At 35.4% G+C, this 20,647-nt stretch overlaps 2 protein-coding genes and 2 gene segments (V, D, J or C); all 4 read right to left on the reverse strand.

The window, feature by feature from the left end:
* Positions 1-9,711, reverse strand: part of trgv2 (T cell receptor gamma variable 2) — a 29,834-nt gene extending 20,123 nt beyond the window's left edge. Inside the window, 2 exon segments of the V gene segment in view lie at positions 9,220-9,546; positions 9,620-9,711. Of these exon segments, the coding sequence occupies positions 9,220-9,546; positions 9,620-9,662 (370 nt within the window).
* lrrcc1 (leucine rich repeat and coiled-coil centrosomal protein 1) overlaps positions 1-20,647 on the reverse strand; it is a 280,861-nt gene that overhangs the window by 191,652 nt on the left and 68,562 nt on the right. The gene's annotated exons all lie outside the window — the stretch shown is intronic.
* Positions 12,552-13,051, reverse strand: LOC147837133 (immunoglobulin kappa chain variable 12-41-like). The segment is given in 2 exon segments: positions 12,552-12,919; positions 13,009-13,051. Coding segments are annotated over 2 exon segments (411 nt in total).
* Positions 14,869-20,647, reverse strand: part of amph (amphiphysin) — a 45,774-nt gene continuing 39,995 nt past the window's right edge. For 20 of the 35 annotated variants that reach the window (XM_087239044.1, XM_087239043.1, XM_087239041.1 and 17 more), the window contains 3 exons: positions 17,697-17,867; positions 16,190-16,291; positions 14,869-16,112 (listed from right to left, as the gene is read on the reverse strand). In XM_087239044.1, coding sequence (XP_087095170.1) covers positions 16,008-16,112; positions 16,190-16,291; positions 17,697-17,867 — 378 coding nt within the window. In that variant the 3' untranslated portion in view covers positions 14,869-16,007. Of the gene's footprint in view, positions 16,113-16,189; positions 16,292-17,696; positions 17,868-18,490; positions 18,722-20,647 lie in introns of all 35 variants that reach the window. The other 15 variants (XM_087239039.1, XM_087239037.1, XM_087239038.1 and 12 more) reach the window with 2 other exon arrangements.

Below are 20,647 nucleotides of genomic sequence, written 5' to 3' on the forward strand. Positions count from 1 at the left end.
ACTTGGTCTAGTCATGTACCGTAATTCACTGCAGCATGTATACCAAGCAAAAGCTGATTGTGTGGGCCAGAGCTGGGCTAGAGAAAATTTGCTATGGCTTATATACACTAATATTTTCACACTTTTTGCAGAACTCATATTTCTGTTCAGTCAAGTGCTTAGATTGATTTAAATTTGCTGATTGTAGCAATAGAGCAGATGAATTATAAATATATGACTATTGAGTGTATTATAAGTAGCAAAGAATTCTGGCCCAATTTGGCATAAAGCTGGCACAGCAGGCATTCATCCGGCACTGGTATACAACATGTGAACCAAACATGGCCAGTTTGACAGAGGTGGTACCGTCTTTAAGGCGGCACACAATACTTTGACCAAAGGTAAAATGTAGTGTTTGGCCCAGATGTTAATAATTGATGGGCCATGTAAGTTTGGCCTATCTTGACAATTTCTTGACCATTTAAAATACATTTCTAATATTTTTGAATAAAAAATAAAATTTTACCAAACAGATTGCTTCGAGAAAAAAAGAGCAATGCTTCATAGGTTTATCAATTTCATTGCAGTTGTGATGCGTCAACATATCTGGTCCAGTTCAGGCCCAGTTATGGGTTATTAACTTGGCTGAGACTTGGGCCAGACATGGTCCATGTTTAGTCAATGTCTGGCATCAAGACTTGGTCCAGTCATGTACCATAATTCACTGCTGCATGTGGGCCAAGCAAAAGCTGATTGTGTGGGCCAGAGAAATTTTGATATGGGAATGTATGCTAAATTAGGTGTAAAAATGAATGTATAAATTTAGGTTTATGGCAAATCTGTAAACATGAAATGCATTTTAAAAGATTTATAACTATGACCTCGATATACCAAAGAGGAAATAACAATAAATAACATTTAAAAAACAGCAACATTATTTTATTTTTATTGTGGTAGATTGTGGGTTCCAGCATAGTAAATACTATATTTATTTATATTAAGACACATTTTTGTAACATTTAAAATAGCGTTTTAATCTAACAACAATAACAAGATTAAAGCTGTCTGCTTCTGCTGTTGTGCCAACTGCTAATGAAGGGTTTTTGTAATGGTTTCCTCTGACAGTAAGCACTGTGCTTTCCACTCCAGAGCGCGCAGTAAAATGTTCCTTCATCATCTGTCGTCAGCGTTGAGATAGTCAAAGTCACTTCCCCGCGATCCAGCGACCCAGAATATCTACGGCTCACATCGGCATCATTTTTGGCTGATGTGGTTTTAGCCTCGTAATACATTAATCGCTGGAAAGCTCCCCCTTTACTCGCTTTGTACCAGTGCAAAGCATTGGACTGAAGCGTCGATGCATCCACTTGGCATTTGATTAGAGCAGTTTTACCCAGTGTTCTGATTACCAGAGGTTTCCTATGAATAATATTTTGTCCATTTACACAACCTAAAACCAAAAGAGAAACAATTAAAACTTGCGAACACATATCAATTAGTCTATCTGAAATTAACCATATTTAAAGCTTATATTTTAAACGTTTAATTTATTAAAAGTTACCCAAGAACAGCAGTTAATCTGAAATTGGAATCAAATGAATTTATAATAAGTAAGCTGTGTTTATAATAAATAATAAACAAATGATCAAATTTTTAATAAATAATATTAAAATGTAATACATAAGATGTGTTTATTTTTGTTTTTAAATTATTGTGCTAAGTGAAATTCATCAGATAAAGCAAAAATAACGCAAAATTAACAAAAAAATTAACAACAATAAAAGGAAATTACTTTTTAGCAAAAATGTTAACAAATCTCACCTACAACTACTAACAACCCAAATGTTATAATTCCAGACACTGCCATGCTGCATCTGTCGACCAAGATGCAAGTTTGAAGAGTTATGAACAGCTAATGAAAACAGCCCTGTGGTTTCCTCTTTACACATTTCTTCTCGTCATCACTATGGCATTGTTTTTCACACAACTTAAACTTAATAATTGGCAAACAGCTTTTAGTTCCTCTAAAGGGACTTGTTTAAATAAAAAAGCAGGTCAGTGTTGAGTAAAATTTAGATAAAAAAAAAAAAATGGCACAGTATAGCTTACCTAGAGTGTGTTTTTACTGTTAAAATAGTAAACAGTATACATTTGAATGAGATAAAAAAATGCCAGACTCAGTGTTTTGTAAAAAAAAAAATATTACAATAAATAGAAATAAATAAAAACTTTATTATTTCAATGATTTTAGAATTAAAACATTTGTTGAATACTGCAATGCCTATAAAGTAGAACTGATTTTTTTTTTATAATTTTTTTTTGGGGTTTTCATCTTTATTGGAAAGCACAGTAGTAGAGAGTATTTGTAATGTGAAGTAGGACACTGACAACAGAGTGCATCTAAACGCAGATTTATTTACAAAGAATGGTCAGGCAAGCAACAGTCAACACAGGAGCAAACAGATGTATACGGGCAATCCAGAGTCGTGGTCAATACACAGGTGAATAGTCAAAAGGCAGGCAGCATATGAGGTAAACAAACAAAACAAAGCAAGGTTCAAAGACGGAAGGCAAGGCAAGGAAACCGCATCATAACGTTCACAATTCAGTATAACAAGACTGTCTCAAAGTGAGCTGTATATGTGTTGTGTAATCAGTACTTGAGCAGCATTAACTTTGTGAGTGTAATCAATTTAGACTTCGAGCAGGTGTGTGTGTGTGTGTTGCATGACAGGACTTGTAGTTAATGTGAATGTTGAAGTTTAGATCTCTGGGGATTGTTAGAGTATTGACAGGAAGGTTTGGAGGACAGAAAGAGGGGAAGAATCAGCATAGGACCTTGAGGCAGGAATTTAACTTGTGTCACCATGAGCACTGGAGTGCATGTGTCGACGTAACCAATACGCCATTAGCCCTGACTGAACTGACACAATGTTATCCACTTGCATGGTTTATGAAATAAACATCCAGTCAAACATGAAGAGGAATCGTGCAGCTCTTCTGGTACAGTAAACCGTTTGACATTTTCTAATTTTCATCGCATAAGAACAGAATATATTTTCATCACAAGTGATATTTCAAGCAAGGCTCTCTTTAAACTGAAAATTCCAAACCAATACAATAAATAAACATAAATGCATAATAATATCACCAAACTGTTGAATTACACACACGTATGAGATAGGCCTGCACTCTGTTTATTCATATCGATAAACACAAAGGCAATGGGTTATTTGCACAGCTAGTGTTTTTCAGCCAATGATAAATTTCCCATGAAAGCTTAATGTGACTACTTTAAATTTCATAAGTTTTCTTTTACAGCATCGATGTTGTAATGCAGTTACAATACAATCAGTTAAATAGACTTAAGCATTAATTTATTTTTAAGCATAAAACAAAATGAAAGACAGTGTAACTGCTAGCAGCGTCAAGGTCAGGCAGCTAGCGCAGAAACTCCTTTAAAAATACTGGGGTAAAATATTTTACAGTCATGACGGGAGAAATTGAATTTCATGCAGTGCTTCTTGTCTGGTTTGAGTCCCACTTTATAATGTATATCTATCAGGCAGCGAAGATCACAGATTTAAAAAAGAAAATCAGATCTTAAACGTGGCGATTTTATAATGGAAAGCCAGTTCACCGGAAGTGCTAAGGCTGGCTGGCTGAAATTAAAAGTCAGTGTGCATAATACCCCATTACAGTTTAGATCCAAACAGACCCATAACTGCAGTATAGCCTACAACTTAATTCTTAATGAAAAACTTAAACAAAAAGTTATAATTTAATTGTTAAATATATTATAATTACAATTACCAGTATAGTTTTTGTACAGGATGTGAGTAGATATTCTCAGTGTGGCTGCTTGTGTCCCAGTAGGCGCAGAAGTAAACTGCAGTGTGTTTTTGCTGAGCATCACCCAGTTTTAGGTCATAAAGCTTTCTTCTGTCCACTGTGAAGTCATTTGCCTGAGGATTGTTGGTATCGTAAGTGACAGCACCACCTTCATTGATATAAAGCAGTCTCGATGGGGCTTCACCGTCTCTCATTTGGTACCAGTGGATATAATTCCATGACTGCAAACCTGCCACTTTACAGGGCAAGTATAATGTTTTGCCCGCTGCTTTGCTCAAAGCCTTTTGACCTTGATTCAAAGTCACTCCCAGAACGGCTGCTTAGATTAGCCATAAATTATTATTATGATATTATTTCATAAATGGTTCTTTGAATAAAGTCTTCAAGGCTTCTTTACTTACCTGGGATCTCAGCAAGGAGAACAATATAAATGTATGCAAACATTATTCAACTATTCTGTAGGTGAAAATACATTTGGAGTATTGCTGATTCACTTTTGTGCACTGCCTTGACATGCAAATACAGTTTGCTGATGTAATTTCCTGAGATACAGTTCACAGCACAGATAAACTTTTTATATATAAGTTTATAAATGAGGGCATTTTAGTTGACCTGCACACTTTATTTGTGTAACATATTCTCATTCTGAAAACGTAGCCCTATGTACATTTATGGAGATAAATCATATAGATTGCTTCTCAAAACACTACGGTTGGGTTTAGAGAAGTGGGTGGATGGGTCAACCAGTGTTTTAAAACACTATAGGTTGGATTTAGGCAAGGAGAAGAGGAGGGTAGGTGCTTTGGTCAGTTGGTCAGTCAGTTAGTTGTCAGCGGCCTCTGGTAAATTTACTTGAGAACAGCAGGCGTGAATGGCACTCAGGAAAATTTAAGATCTGAAGAAGCGTACACAGCCACCTCTGGTGGATTTGCGAAAACAAAAACTGCAAAAAAAACGTACCTCCTGGGATGTATTTTGCTCTCTTCATAAATTTATATGAAGTAGGAAATGTTAGTTATATTGGCTCAATCAAGGCTTTACCCTTTTTAAAATATGCATTAATTGAATGCCATAAATTGAGTATCCTAAAAAAGGGCCTGCCATTGGTCCTGTGTGTGTGTAGTTTTTTGAACATAATTTTTTTTTAATTGTCTTTTCTTTGTTTTTAGCAATTGTATTTAAAGTGTATAACCACACAGGCTATTTACCTGCTTTTAGCTTCAAATTTGCTTTGAAATTTAGTTCTGTTTTATAGTTTATTTATTTATTTATTTATTTATTTATAAAAGCTATCTAAAGTAAATGTTTAATTCAATTAAAAAGCTTTCAGTAAATTTCATTTAGTTTTCACCAGCATGGACCACACCACACTTTGAGCTAGACTTTATAGTAGGGATGGGATGGGATGAAAGGGAAGGGTAAGGTAGCAGTGAGATGAAGGGGAACAGAAGTATGAGGATAAACAGTGAACAGGTAGGTAGGTTGATCAGGTGTCCTACGATGATGCGCAGAAACTCAGAAACTTACAGAGATGGTGGTACCATCTCTGTAAAATTTTGGTAGAGTGATTGGACCCCCCGATACAACCTAAGAGTGAGGAAAGGGTTATAGGATTGTTAATGGGAAGCGAGGAAATAGAGGCAGAGAGGGTTCGAGAGAATGAGAAGAGCAGTTCTAGAAGGCTAGTCTGCCTTAAATTAGGTTTTAGGGAGTAGGTGATTGGTTAAGGAGACAAAGTGAGGCATGGTTCTGCTGCCGAACCTTTGTTAACAAGTTAACTCCATAAAAAGAAGTGTTAAGATAAAGTGTTTACATGATCTTTGTGCTATTTAAAAAGAAAACTATGTCTATTTGTCTATTAACACTTTGTATTTTTGACACTTATTCATAGTGATATCTGTAATTGTGCCTACAGGTGTTCACCTGCTTGGCTAAATTATGACTCATGGCTGATTTGGTCATTGCATCAAAAATTGAAAGATAAAAGCAAAAGTATGATCAATAAGTTGAATCCCGCTCTTTTGGCGTTCTTAATGGGCTGCTATCTTATTAAGTGGAAGATTTTTGCACAATGAAACCAATGTTGTTCTTCTAACACACCCACAGTTATAGGAAATCAAATAAAAGATTCAATGTCTCCCCCTTGCTGTTGCTCCAAATCAAACCTCGTTGATGATTACTCTGGGTTTTTGTAATGATTTCCTCTTACAGTTATCACTGTGCTGTTGTTAGAATCCCACTGCGCATAGAAATATGTTCCTTCATCACTGGGCTCCAGTTTTGAGATAGTCAGAGTCACTTGCTTATCACTCACCAATCCAGAATATTTTGGTACGATTGCTGTGCCTCTTTTTGCTCCACCATCGAAATGCATGATCCTTTCTAAACCTTTCTGTGATGTACCTTTGTACAAGTGGAGAGCGTTGGACAGAAGAGACGATTCCACGGTCCATTTGATAATAGCAGTTCTAGTTTTGGCCTTAAACACAACTTTAGCATGTGTAGTTTGTCCATTTAAAAGATCTAAAATCAATGAGAAAATAAAATGCAATTACTGAATGTCTAAAACAATAATTTAAGCATTTATCTTGTGCAATACATATGCTTCAGCTGCATTTCTGACAATTAACGTTAATCAAAACAAATTCACTGAAGTTCATTAACTCAGTTACACATGCTTGAGGAGGATCCAGAGCAACAGTAAAAGTCAGTTGAAATCTGTATAAAGCAATACATCAATAAAACAGTGCGACCTGTATGTATGACTGTAAATCACAAGTATGCATACACTACAAAAAATGTTTTGATAAAATATTATAGGATAGCTGACAAATCATTTTGAATTGAAACCTTGAGGTAGGCCTACGCTAAATCTCCATATCCCAAACTGACAATAGTCCGCTAATTGTAATGAAATGCTGAAATCTCACCTATTAAGGCTAGGGCTACTAACAAAGCAAACGTTATTATTCCAGACGCTGCCATGTCTACATCTGTCTGTCAGGAGTTTGAAGAGTTTTGAAGACTGCAGCCAATCAGAAGGTAATGATGCCTTGTGGTTTCCTCTTTTTGCTTGATGTCATCAGGTGATGAAGATTATTTAGGGAAGATAAACTAATGGGTTCAGTAACATTTCAAGTGTAGTTTATATTTTAGAGTATATGAAGAAGAACTTTTAATTTTCAGTAACCCAGTTCAATCGCTTCTGGTGAACTGTATGCCATTACAAAATCGCCACGTTTAAGGTCTGTTTTCTTTACAAATCAATGATCTTCACTGCCTGATTGATATATAAAATAAAATGGGTCTCAGACTGTACAAGAAGCATGGCATTCAATTCCATTGTTTTGTGACATGTCCTTAAAATATGAAAGTTATTTTACCACAGTATTTTCAATGGAGCTTTAGAGCTTGCCTGTTGCTCCTGGTGGTCCTTGTTGTACACTTAATCAACTAAATTAATGCTTAAGTCTATTAAACTGATTATATTTTAATTACAATACAACATCAATGCTATAAAAGGAACTTTATGAAATTTAAAATTGTCACATAAAATTTTGACTGGAATTTATTGTTAGGAGAAAAAACACCACATGTGCATATACCCAATTACATGTCTTGAGTAAACAGCTCTTTGCTAAAGTGACATCTGCATTTGAGTCATATAAACGTGAAGATGTTAGGCTATAGGTAAAATTCAGTTCAAAAAGTAGGCTATTGAATTATGACATTTTGATACAGTTTGGAAGACAAAGTGTTATTTAAAAATACACTACCTGACAAAAGTCTTGTCGTTGATTCCAGTTGTAAGAACAACCATGGATGGCAACATCAACAGCCTGAGGTATCAAGACATTTGTGCTGCCCATTATCTTACTAACCACAGGAGAGGGCAAATATTTCAGCAGGATAGTAAGTTCTTAAAACAAAGAAGGATTGCTCCAGGATTGGCCATCCCAGACATGATCATTATTGAGCATGTCTGGGGTACGATGAAGGAGGCATTGAAAATGAAGAGATGTATGGATGTCACATAATAATACATAATATACATAAGTCATACATAATATTATTTATTTTTCCACTGCACCATGACTTTACATACTATACTGTACATTATTTATGTTAAGTGACAAGACTTTTGTCTAAGCAAAGTCAGACCTTACAGTTCTAATTAAATAATTAAAAATTAAGGCTTGATTATATTTTATTTTGGTAAAATAAGCGTAATCGAGAGGCCTTTGCCTTTCATATAAGCCACTTCTGATATCAAATAATCAACTAAAAGTCAAGTTATTATTTATTATCCCTAAAACTTGGATAGGTGACAAGACTTTTGTCAGGAAGTGTATAAATGCTGAATTGGTCACAGAGATAAATTGTAGAGAGGAAAAGTATTATGTGCCTTAGCCTAAATATAAAATACAGTGATTGTATTGCGTTAATGAATTTGTTTTAAACTAAAGACTTAATTGTAGTTTCTGCTTCTGTAACTTTGACAAAAGTAAATCATGGAATGAAATAGCTGAACAAAAATGAAGAGAGGTCCAGCAACACTTGTGGTGAAAGGAACTTTATTGTAAACTTCTGTAACTTTCAAATGACTTAATAAACAAACTGCATATGAAAAAGCGTATGAAGTTGCCACACTTGTTACACCTTGAAAATGTAAATATTTTGAGCAAGTTCATCAAACTGAATATTATACACACAAAAAATGTGTTTTTGCTAATTTAAACTACTTATTTAAAATGAGCTAAAACAACACAATTCTTGAGATTTCATTGAGACAACTTAATTTAAGTTCAATCCACATAAATTTGTTAAGAGTGTTAACTTAATCGATTTGTGTTGGCATAACATGAATGAAACATGTGGAATTCATTTTTAGTGTATGCGTATTCAAACCCATAAAACACATAAATAATATAAATGCCTTTATTTAAAAAAAAAAAGAAAGAAAGAAATACCCATAATTCCATCAGAATCCAAACAGTTATAGGCATATATTTTTATGTATCTTCACAACTGTTGAGATGAACACAAATATAAGATATGCTATACACTTAAGATAAATAAAAGATATTGTAAAATCACAATAACTACAGGGACAAGTTCTATTTTGAGTTTGTCATTAAAATGAAAATTACAAACCCTATAAAAATATGATTAAAAAAATGTATAAATAGGCATAAATATTCTCAGCATAAATGAAAGTGACATGTTTTATGAATAACAGACATAAGTGCATTTAGTTTAGATCTAATCATCCATCTACTCTGTGTATTATTGAATCAAACAAAGAATATGATAAATAAAGGTTTCTTATATGTAATGCAGTAATTAGATGTGCTAGTTCTTGTAGAGGGTGTAAATAAATCTTCTCACTGTGTCCTGTTCTTGAGTCGTACTCCCAGGAGGCGCAGAAGTAAACGGCAGCATGTTTGCTCTGAGTGTCACTCAGTTTTAGGTCATAAAGCCTTGTTTTGTCCACTGTGAAGTCATTTGTTTGAGGATTTTTATCATCACGAACAACAGCACCATCTATGCTGATATAGAGTAGTCTTGATGGGGCTTTACCATCTTTTACTTGGTACCAATGGACATAATTAGAAGACTCCAGACCAGTCACTTTGCAGGGCAGATACACAGTTTTACCCGCTGCTTTAACCAAAGCCTTTGAACCTTGATCCAGTTTCGCTCCCACAGCAGCTGCTTTAAAGCAAATTACAATACATTTAAATTAATATAATTTTGTTATAATTGTTTATTATTATATGCCACTTACCAGGAATCTCTAAAAAAAGGATGACATAAATGTAGAAAAACATCTTTCATCTCTGTGAATAAGGTGAATTTGCGTCAGTGACATCTTTCAGTCAGTTTTCATGCTGCTTTTGTACCTCGGGATTGGTTGTGATGTCATTTCCTGAAATCAAATTGCCTTAAAACCTTTTCAAAAACTTTTTTATGTACATTAACTAAATGCCAAATTACTTTAAATTATAGTCACATATACAAAAGGTTTTTCTTTACATTATCCTCATGTCTCTAATTTTATTTTGTATCAATTTTTTGTTTCATAAAAAACATTTAACAACAGATTTTTACCAAACAAGGGAATTTATTATGTTATTTTTCTTAAATTTTAAAGAGCCCTAATGCTGAAATAAATCATCAAAATAGCTCAACAGCACCATCCACTGTAAGACATTCAATTGTTACATTTATTGTTTCTTAAATGTGTTGAGGCGAGGAATAATCGTGGTTGTTGAATTGCTCTTCTGGTTGAACTCTGCCTAGTGACAAACAATGGTTTTCCCTTCCTTTATAAACTTTTAAAGTCTTCTTAACCCTTTATCAGGTGAATAACCATATAACACAATTATTCATTGACACTAGTCATAATTTTGTTTGTCATAACATTTTGTAAGTCTTGTAATAACCTCCATTAATACTCCAGGTTTGCCCATTCAATATTTCACTGAGTGTCCTATAAAGAGTTAAATGATGAGATCCCAGAGAGGGAACGATGACAAGATTTTTTAAACTATGGAATAATTGAATACAGGCTTTTGAAATAATTCAGATTTGTTCACTTAAATCTTTTAAATTTTACTTCTATGTATGAAATCACACATGCTTTCAAGTTATACACTGTCATTTTTGTAGCCAATCTCAATACTTAATAAAAAAAAAAAGGTTTTATTACACAAACAAACAAACACATAAAACATATTGCAAAACATTGGAATTGGAAATGTATTTAAAGCTTCTTTAACTTCAACTGATTAAAATAATTTGATTTATAAAAATAATACCTTACATTTAAATAGCGCTTTTCTATTCACTCAAAGTGCTTTACACTGTCCACCACCAGTGTGCAGCATCCACCTGGATTATGCGACGGCAGCCATATTGTACCAGACCACACACTACACACCAGCTGATTGATGGAGAGGAGACAGAGTGATGTAGCTAATTATGATATGGGGATGGTTAGGAGGCCAGTGGGCAAATTTGGCCAGGATATAACGGGGTTAAACCCCTACCCTTTTTCGAGGGACGTCCTGGGACCACAGGGAGTCAGGACCTCGGTTTAACATCTCATCTGAAAGATGTCGCTCACTAAGCAGTATAGAGTCCCCATCAACATACTGGGGCGTTAGGATCCAGACATATTACAGGTTGAGTGCCTCCCACTGGCCTCACTAGCACAACTTCCTGCAGCAACCTAGTCTTCCCATGTGGTCTCCCATCCAGGTACTGACCAGATACAGCCCTGCTTAGCTTCAGTGGGCAACCATGAGATAGTTGCAGAGAGCTAGCTGTTGGCTTTTTTTTAGCTAGCTGCCTTTTGCTTATGAAAAGCATAAAGTTATGAAAAGACAAATTGCTGCTACTAGAATTTATTTTTTTATCACAAAAATACGAGTGATAATATCACTTATTTACTGAACTGAAAATTACAGTACATACAGTTCAAAAATTAAATTCAAAAGTTTACATACACCTTGAAGAACTGTATGATAAATACATGTATAAATACAAATAATTACACATAATCCCAAAACAACAATGGCACATATGCTATGTAATTTTACCACTGAGATAAACATGTAGCACGAAGTAGCATGTAGTGGGGAGCACGATCGCCTCACAGCAAGAAGGTTGTGAGTTTCTTTTTAAATTTATGTATTTTTTTAAATGCCGAAAGTATATTCAAACACACAGCAGAAGTGTTGTTATTACAACACACAAACCACATGCCCGAGCAATGTTTTTTCAACAATTATACTAAACTGCTTCCAGATTGTAGCTTCTTGCCTTTTTCTGCTTAAAGATGTTGATCTTTTAAACTAGGTTCTGCATAATAATGCCTGTCTGCCTGATCAAATAGTTGTTCATATAGACACAACCATGATCCACTAATCACTGTTTAAAAAGAACAAAGTTTCTTTAGATTTTTTTTTCGCTGGTTCAGGCACTGGCTGGGTCAGTTGGCATTTCTGTGTGGAATTTGCTTGTTCTCTCTGTGTTCGAGCGGGTTTCCCCTGGGTGCTCTGGTTACCACCACAGTCCAAAGACATGTGGTATAGGTGATTTGGGTAAGCTAAACTGGCCATAGTGTATGTGTGTGAAGAAGTGTGTAGGGTGTTTCGTAGTGTTGGGTTGTGGCTAGAAGGTCATCTGCTGTGTAAAACTTATGCTGGATAAGTTCGGGATTCATTCCGCTGTGGTGACTACTGATGAATAAAGGGACTAAGCCAAAAAGAAAATGAATGAATAAATAAATACATATGATATTTTGAGCAAGCCCTTTATTAAACAGAAAAAATGGTCCATATTTTTTGTAAGCTTCACAATTTTTCACCACAGCAGAATGAACCACCAAGTTATCTAGCATATGTTTCACACAACGGATGCCTTTCCAGCTGCAACCCAGAACTGGGAAAAAACACACAGACATTATGGCCAATTTAGCTTATTCTATATACCTGTACTGCATGTCTTTATAGGGGAAACTGGAGCACCCAGATGAAACCCACACGAACACAGGGAGAACATACTGACTCCACAAAGAAATTCCAATTGACCCAGCTGGGACTTGAACCAGCGACCTTCTTGCTGTGAGACAGTGCTAAGCACTGGGCCACCGTGTTGCCCCCCAACAGGAGTTAAACTCAAATTGAAATTAAAAGTTAAATGAATGAAGTATTCTAGTATTTCATATAGTAAGTGTTTGCTAGTTTTTGTGCAGGATGTGAACTAATGTTCTCACTGTGGCTGCTTGAGTCCCAGTAGGCGCAGAAGTAGACAGCAGCGTGTTTTTGCTGAGCATCACCCAGTTTTAGGTTATAAAGCCTGGTTTTGTCCACTGTGAAGTCATGTGTTTGAGCATTGTTATCACGGGTGACAACACCATCTCGACTGATATAAAGCAGTCTTGATGGGGCTTCATCATCTTTTACTTGGTACCAATGAATATATTCCAAACCAGTTGCTTTACAAGGCAAATACACAGTTTTTCCTGCTGCTTTAACCAAAGTTTTTGGACCTTGATCCACGTCCACTCCAAGAACAGCTGCTTTAATAAAAAAAAATAAAAATAATAAAATACAGCATTTTTATTGTTTTGTTTATTAAAGTTGCTTCATTATTCTAAATGAGACTTACCTGGGATCTCTAACAGAAGGATGATATAAATGTATACAAACATTATTTATCTGGTTATTCATGTGAATGGGTGTAATTCGGGTTTTCGCTGCTTTTGTATAAACCACAGAAACAGGGTGCTGATGTCATTTCCTGAAGTGGAGATGCCTTAGGAATGATTTGTAAAGAAAATATACAGCAGCTTTTCACATTAACTGAATTTCAAATGACCAACAAGACATGCACATAATTGTGAGAAATTTTTCTTTTAATATTTCATATTATGTGAATGATGTCAGTGTTTAATGTTTTTTTTTTAATTATTCTTTCATTCACTTTCTTTTCAGCTTAATCCTTTTATTAACAAGGGGTTGCCACAGTGGAATGAACCACCAACTTATCCAGAACATTTTTTACACAGGGAATGCCCTTCCCCACACTGCCCTTCCCCATACATCCCAAAACACCCATACACTCTTGCATTCACACACATAAACTGTAGCCAGTTTAATTTATTCAATTCACCTATACCGCATGTCTTTGGACTGTGGGGGAAACCAAAGCACCTGGAGGAAATGTGAACTTGAGGAGAACATGCAAACTCCACACATAAATGCAAACTGACCCAGCTGGGACTCAAGGCGATTATGCTACCCACTGCTTCACCATGACACCCGTCATTTTAATTATTTAATCTTTAATAGCGAAGTTCATATCACTGTTTAGGAAAACAAAAGAGCTGAAATAAAAAAACACAAAGGTGAAACTAATATACACTGTAAAAAGAGTCTTCCTGCTTTAATCTTTTTAGTTTAATCAAATGAACTTTTCGGGGACACGGTGGTTAGCAGCACTGTCACCTCACAGCAAGAAGGTTGCTGGTTCTGAAATTTCTGTGTGGAGTTTGCATGTTGTCCCCTAGTTGGTGTGGATTTTCCCCTCCATCCAAAGACATGTGGCCCCTGTTGAATAAAGGGACGAAGCTGAAGGAAAATGAATGAACTTTTCTAGTCATCTCACCTTATATCAATTAAACTGACTTTTTTACTGATTTTTGTAACAGCATAGGCCAGTACTAACTATATGGACATGATTCAGTATCTATACTGTATTTGAACACATTCAGAGTCCAGATTCCTTTTGAGCAGTGTCTGATACAACAATAAACAATACATTTAAAAAAAGCAAGTGTATACTCTTTTTCAGTTAAGTTATTTAATAAAAGGCTTTCTACAATAAATGAAAAATGCTAAAATGTGGTTTTTAGGTTCTCGCTAAATATGTATTATTTATTGGACTATACTAGTACTTAATATATTTAGACAGTATACACATTTCAAATGCAATAAACAATTTGCAAACAATTTATAATAAGGTGTCAGGTGATGTTTTAGCTTTATCAGTCATAATGTTAGATAACAAAAAAGCAGTTGTTCAAGTAAAAACAGTGCAGATAAACTGACTTAAACAGCTAAAAGCAACTACACACATAGCTAATGCAGCAGTTTACTTATAAAAGACAAATGAACAAGACAAATGTCTCCCCCTTGTGTTTAATGGATGTCATCACAAACTAAATTACAAAGAGCACAGTACTATCTGGATGCATTGCTGCCTTGATGAAGCAAGCTGAGACTGCATATCTCAGCAATACATTGTCAGACTCAATGCAACTGACGTCGCTGTGAGGGGTTAGGGTTAGGTGTGGGGTTAGGCGAGCGCATTAAAAAGCATTGGATGCAGCTCAGATTGCAACTTGCACTATCAACAGATCTCATAACGCTCTACTCTGACCAGGGATTATAAACTAAGTGAAGTTTGATTTGTGGAACTATTCCCAGTATGTAAACACTGTTTTAATTTGTGAAGATGAACCAGAAGTCGTATGAACTATTCTTTATTCACTTTACAGTTAAAGTAGCACAGATATGTACATCACAGAAATGTTCTACAGTGAGGCTAACAATACGAACACAGGAGTGATGCTGTTTTTTTGTCTTTTTTTTTTGTCTCAGAACCAAACAATGAAGACAATGATAACTCTATCAACCAGTTACATATATTGCATATTTTTTAGATTTCCCGCCCCGAACTTTCCCACTAGTCATTGGCTGAAAAAATATAAAGTTGAATAAATACAATTTCTCCAAAACATAAAACATCATTCATAAATTAACATTTCCACGTCCATTCAAGAATAGGTTCTGCATTTATGTCATTGTGAATATATTACACATAATTATAGGGAGCTACATGTTGTGTTTTGCAAAGCTATATTAGCCTGGTGCAATAATTCAGATTTCTTCTCACAACATTTCTCATGCTGTAAACGCAACACATATCCATATTCACCAAGAGGACTTTGATTAATTTGGCATAAACACTGAAACTCTCGGCCATAAACTATATGTCAATATCAAATATATGCCAAATACCACCACCATAGCCGCGCACGGCCAGCCGTGAAACTACAGAGAACACTAACAATGATGCAATGTCACATTTATATCCGAAATATCTCAAAGAAAACACCTAAGTTTTTTTTTTTTTGTGTAACACTTAGAATGGTTAAATAGATCATATCACTACAAATTCTGATAAAATTCGCTGCAGAGCAACAAAGTCAGTACAATACACTTGGTGCAGAGAGGAGAAGGTTTAGTCTTCAGGGGGAAACGCTCACTTTAGTTCTTCTTTAAACAGACAGGGATTACATGTGGAGGTCACCAGAATTCCAACAAAGCACACATCAATTCGTTGCTGCTCACAGGTAAACGAAAAAAAGGATTTAATCTTGGTTTCGCGAGAAAAGGTTGACCATACTATCACGTCATGCTTGGTTATTTTCTTTATGCGCTGAGTAGGTATTTGTGTCTCCACTTGTTTCCATTGTTATTTCCTCTAGTGGTCTGAGCCTAGTCTGATTGACAGCTGTCATCAGTACATCAGACATCAAGCTGTGTGGCTCTGTCTGCAAATGTCCAGATCCACACGGCCTTCTTGCAACACGCTGAGGTCATTTACTCCAGACGCTGTGTGAAGTTTTCAGGAAACAGTCCTTTCTTGGCCGAGGCGCCGCGCTGCTGCCAGTCACTCTCTCTGATGCCAGTGAGCCAACCGGCATCCTGAGGAAAGAGTGAAATGAACATCAAAAACACAGATGTCCTGCTGATAAAAGAGAATGAAATGAGGGATATCATACCTGATCTTCAGCTAGCTCTGTTGGTACTACCAAAACTATGTCTCCTTTCTTCAGCTCCAGTTCATCTGGGTTCGCCGCTTCAAAATCATGCATTGTTTCAACCTACAAGACAGCATAACAAGAAACATAAAAGCTCTGTTTGTTTTTCTCTATTACAGATAATTTTAAGAGATTTATTGTGATTAGTGTGCTGACGATATTGGGAAAGCATTAAGCTTAAAACAAGTAGACTTTTAATTTCAGTCAGCCAGCTCCAGGGCTTCTGGTTAATTGTCATCGCATAAAAAAATTGTTGCGTTTACTATCTGGTTTCATTAAAAAACAGTGATCATCATTGCCTGGCTGAGATCAGCTATAAAGTGGCCATCAGACCAAACAAGAAGCACTGCATTAAATGATATTTTTCCCATGCCATGTCTTGAAAATATGGAAGTTAATTTTTCCCTAGTATTTTGAATGGAATTTCTGTGCTAGTCTGCTGCTAATGACAGCGCCTGCGCTTTTACGCTTTAACAACCAAATGTATGCTTAAGTCTATTTAACTGCTTGTATTTGAGTTACATTACAACATCCATGCTTTAAAAGGAAACTTATGAAATAAAAATAGTCTCATAAAGCTTTCACTGGGTTCATTACTGGCTGAAAAACACATTAGACAGTACCAACCAGTTACAATTAAAAAGTATGTATGTCGGTATATATTTGTATAGATAAAGAAATATAACATAAAATAAACATTTAAATTAATTTAAACAAAGTCGGTGTGTGTGTTTGTATTTGACTAGTCTTCTCTGATCATCTGTGGATGTGTGGAATACTTGATTCTGATTCGTCAACAGCGCCATCTAGCGGTCACGTGTTTCCTATGACTACTAGATACACGTTGAACTAAAATGCGATTTAAATGCAGCTGGCACAATTTATATTGCTTCAAAATGTGTTCGTCTTGTTGCTAGTTCTAATGTTCTGTCAAATTGAGGTAACAACCTTTTGTTTAAGGTAAGATAACCAGTTTATGCACTTTTTAGACTAACGTTACACTTTCAGGCAAGGGTTTTTTCATAAATGTTAGCCATGTTTTTTTTTTTTTCTTAACACTGATTTCCAGCCCATTTTTACAGTAGGCTACAGTATATTCTTTTAGAATAGCCATGTAATGTTCACGCAGTTGCTCATTATTGCAAAATAAACGTGTATAATCTCTAACTGCAATAATGTTTTGTAAAAGTGACAATCACCTTATGTTGAAGGTGAGATAACTATTTTGGAAACTTTCTGAACAACTTTACCTTTCAGACAAGGCTTTCTCATAAAGTTAGCCATGTATTTTTTTATTATGTAATGCAATAAGCTGGAAGGACATCCGCTGCGTAAAACATGCTGGATAAGTTGCCGGTTCATTCCGCTGTGACGACCCCAGATTAATAAAGAAACTAAGCTGAAATAAAATGAATTAATGGATGATGTAATGCAATGTAATGTAATGTAACGTTGTCTTTATTTTCACCTTGAAAAGGAATCTAGGAGGCATTCCAGAGCTGTCTTTGGTTGTCTGGCAATCTGCGATCATGCCATTGTCACCGGTCGCAATTGGAGATGTAATATCACCATCACGGTCATCATCACCCTCATTACTAGAGGCAGGCTCAATAACAACAGAAGGGATAGGCATTTTCTCCTGAGGTGAGGCAAACAAACAGCATCACACAACTTGCAACTCAAGCAACACCTTCAAGGTAAGATTTAAAAATACATTTTTGACCAATAATAACTTAACAGTTGACACTATTTCATAATACATGTTAAACAAATTATACATACAAACGTAATACATACTAAAAATAATGTAATAAACAAAAACAACATAACAAAGGTTACATTTTAAAGGTGCCATGTTAGGATGATGCATTTAAAGTAAAATATTTGCCCAGCATTCATTATTTGTGAATTTAACATATTGGTTGACTTTAGTTAATGCAGTGTGAACAAAGTACAGTTGTATTTATATTAGCTAACATAAAACAATTAGTAAATGCTGTGAAATAGATTATTCGTGCTAGTTTAATGTGTTAAATTAGGCTGACAAATGAGCCCTTTTTTGTAAAGTGATAACAAAAACAACCAAAAAAAAAATTCACATACAGTATCAAGTTACAAAATAAAAAACCAAGCAAAACAGATTTGTTGTAAAGCATTTTGTTTACAATTCTAAGTATCAGTGTGCCTTATGATTACATAAAGAAACCGGGTTCTTGTCAATGGCCTGCATACCAAAGTGCAGAATCACAAGAGAATATCTACCTCCTCATTCCCATTGTTTGCAGCACCCTCCTTACTGGTTTCATCCCCTGGCTGGGGCTCAACATTATCAGGAGCATCTCCTGGTTTGGGCTCAATATTATCAGGAACTTCTCCTGGTTGGGTCTCAACCTTATCAGGTTCATCTGTTGGCTTGGGCTCAACATTATCTGGTTCATCTCCTGGTCTGGCTTCTAATGAACTGGTCTCTTCCTCTGGTTTGGCATCTATAGTCTAGGAGAGGTGGCCAGGAGTGAGAGCCAGTGTTTGAACACTCAACACAAGCCACTCATGGATGGATCGGTGCAGGGTACCACGGAGGGGAGCACTCAAGAGTGTCACAATGAGGGGTGCAGGGAGCAGTTTCAATTCACGTGTTAAAACCGTCCCTCATGTGGAATGGCAAGTCAGTTCTCAAAAACAAACTGACTTGAGTTTCACCAAGAGTCAAGTACTTTGGTTGAGGGAAATGTTTAATGAAGGATCAGGGGTCATGATTCATAGTGGTTGCCTTGTGGGTGAAGTAGCATGAGTGAACATTCCTCAGATCATAGTGACTACTATATGATCCCAATAAACATGTGAAGAAAGCTCTGTTTAACTTAAAGAATAGATTCAAATTTTGCAATAAATGATTTTGCATCAAGAATGACGCTCGCTTAGTCACTAATAAAGCATACAAAGAGAGAATGTAAAATCACCGCCCATTATGGTGATGTAAGAATGGAGTCACCATGGAAACCAAAAACGGTGATTAGATGGGTAATAATAGTCATCAGTTAAGTCACTATTTAAAGTTCAGTAAGCAGGGGAATTGTAACATCATGTCTGTTTAATCGGCTTTAGAGTGTGCAACCTTTATGTGGTTCAAAACAAATTGAACAGAAAACACCAGGGAACAAAACATAAAATGAAAACTAAACAATAAAGGTGCGATCAGTAATTGCAGAAACAGTGGCAGCATCAGAAAAACAAAGCTTTGTGTTGGAGATTTTTTTTATTTTGTCAGGGCTGGATGGTGTTTGTTATTGTGCTGACAATAACCGTTTTCAAGGTATACCATGGTTTGGAAAACTCAAGGTTTTATAACCGTCAAAATTTTCTGCAATACCGTTCCTAAGGTATGTGTAAGTTTTTTTTATTTACTGTTTTTATTGTTGTTTTTTAGGATAATAGTATCTCCAGCAGAAAAGATGTCATTTTAAATTGTAAAAAAAATCTGTTTTTGAAACAAATGAAGACTGCAAAATTCAATAATTCATTTAGCCAGACATGTTTACTGCTACAAAATATTTTAAATGTTTCTCAAAATAAAATATATTGTGTTCAAAAGGTAAAAAAGCTTTTTGTTTTTTACCCAGACATTTAAAAATGATATATTTTGAAGCAGTAATTACAATACCGTGAGACTGTGATATTTTTATCCAAGGTTATCATACTGTCAGAATCTTATACCAGCCCATGCCTAGTGCTGCCAGATGATGCACCTACTGATTGTACCCTCAATAACGTTAAATAATACATATACACAAAAAGATGAGTTAGAGGTTTTGATTAATGTCACAGTGCTTATTAGAAGTCTCCATCCATCAACATATATGGTTAAAAAAGCAACAACAAATAATAACAAACAAAACATAAACTAGTATGGCTACCATCCTGTTCCAGTGCAACAGTTTGCCAACCACACCAAGTTTCATATAAAGCCAGATGGTAATTTTAAAATGTATAAAATAATTAGGTTACAGTGTATTTTCAATGCAAATTAATAAAGAACTTGATTTGCTATTCAAATTTGACAATTTCAGAGACTGAATAAATAAAATAGTTAATGTCCCCAGGAAATCAAAACTAGCCATGTGATTTTGTTAGCTCACATTACCAGTTTTGTCATGAACAATTCATCTGTGCATGCCATTTAAGACAAACAAAATGTTTGCCCTTGTAATCTTTATTTGAAATCTGGAAATTCACTTTCTGTTTGTTTTCAGTTAAACGATCAGATCACCTGATTTTGAGGTAATGGGCGTGGCTAACACTGCTCCAACTGTCAGTTTTGACAATAAACAGGAATAATTAGCAGGAGGAGTTTGTTCGGTCCTAATAACTCTTCTAAATCGCCTTTCTCGATCTTTCTGAGTGAAATGCCTACTTTACTAC

Source organism: Danio rerio, chromosome 2 (genome assembly GCF_052040795.2).
Source record: "Danio rerio strain M-AB ecotype USA chromosome 2, GRCz13ab, whole genome shotgun sequence".
Taxonomy (NCBI): Eukaryota; Metazoa; Chordata; class Actinopteri; order Cypriniformes; family Danionidae; genus Danio; species Danio rerio.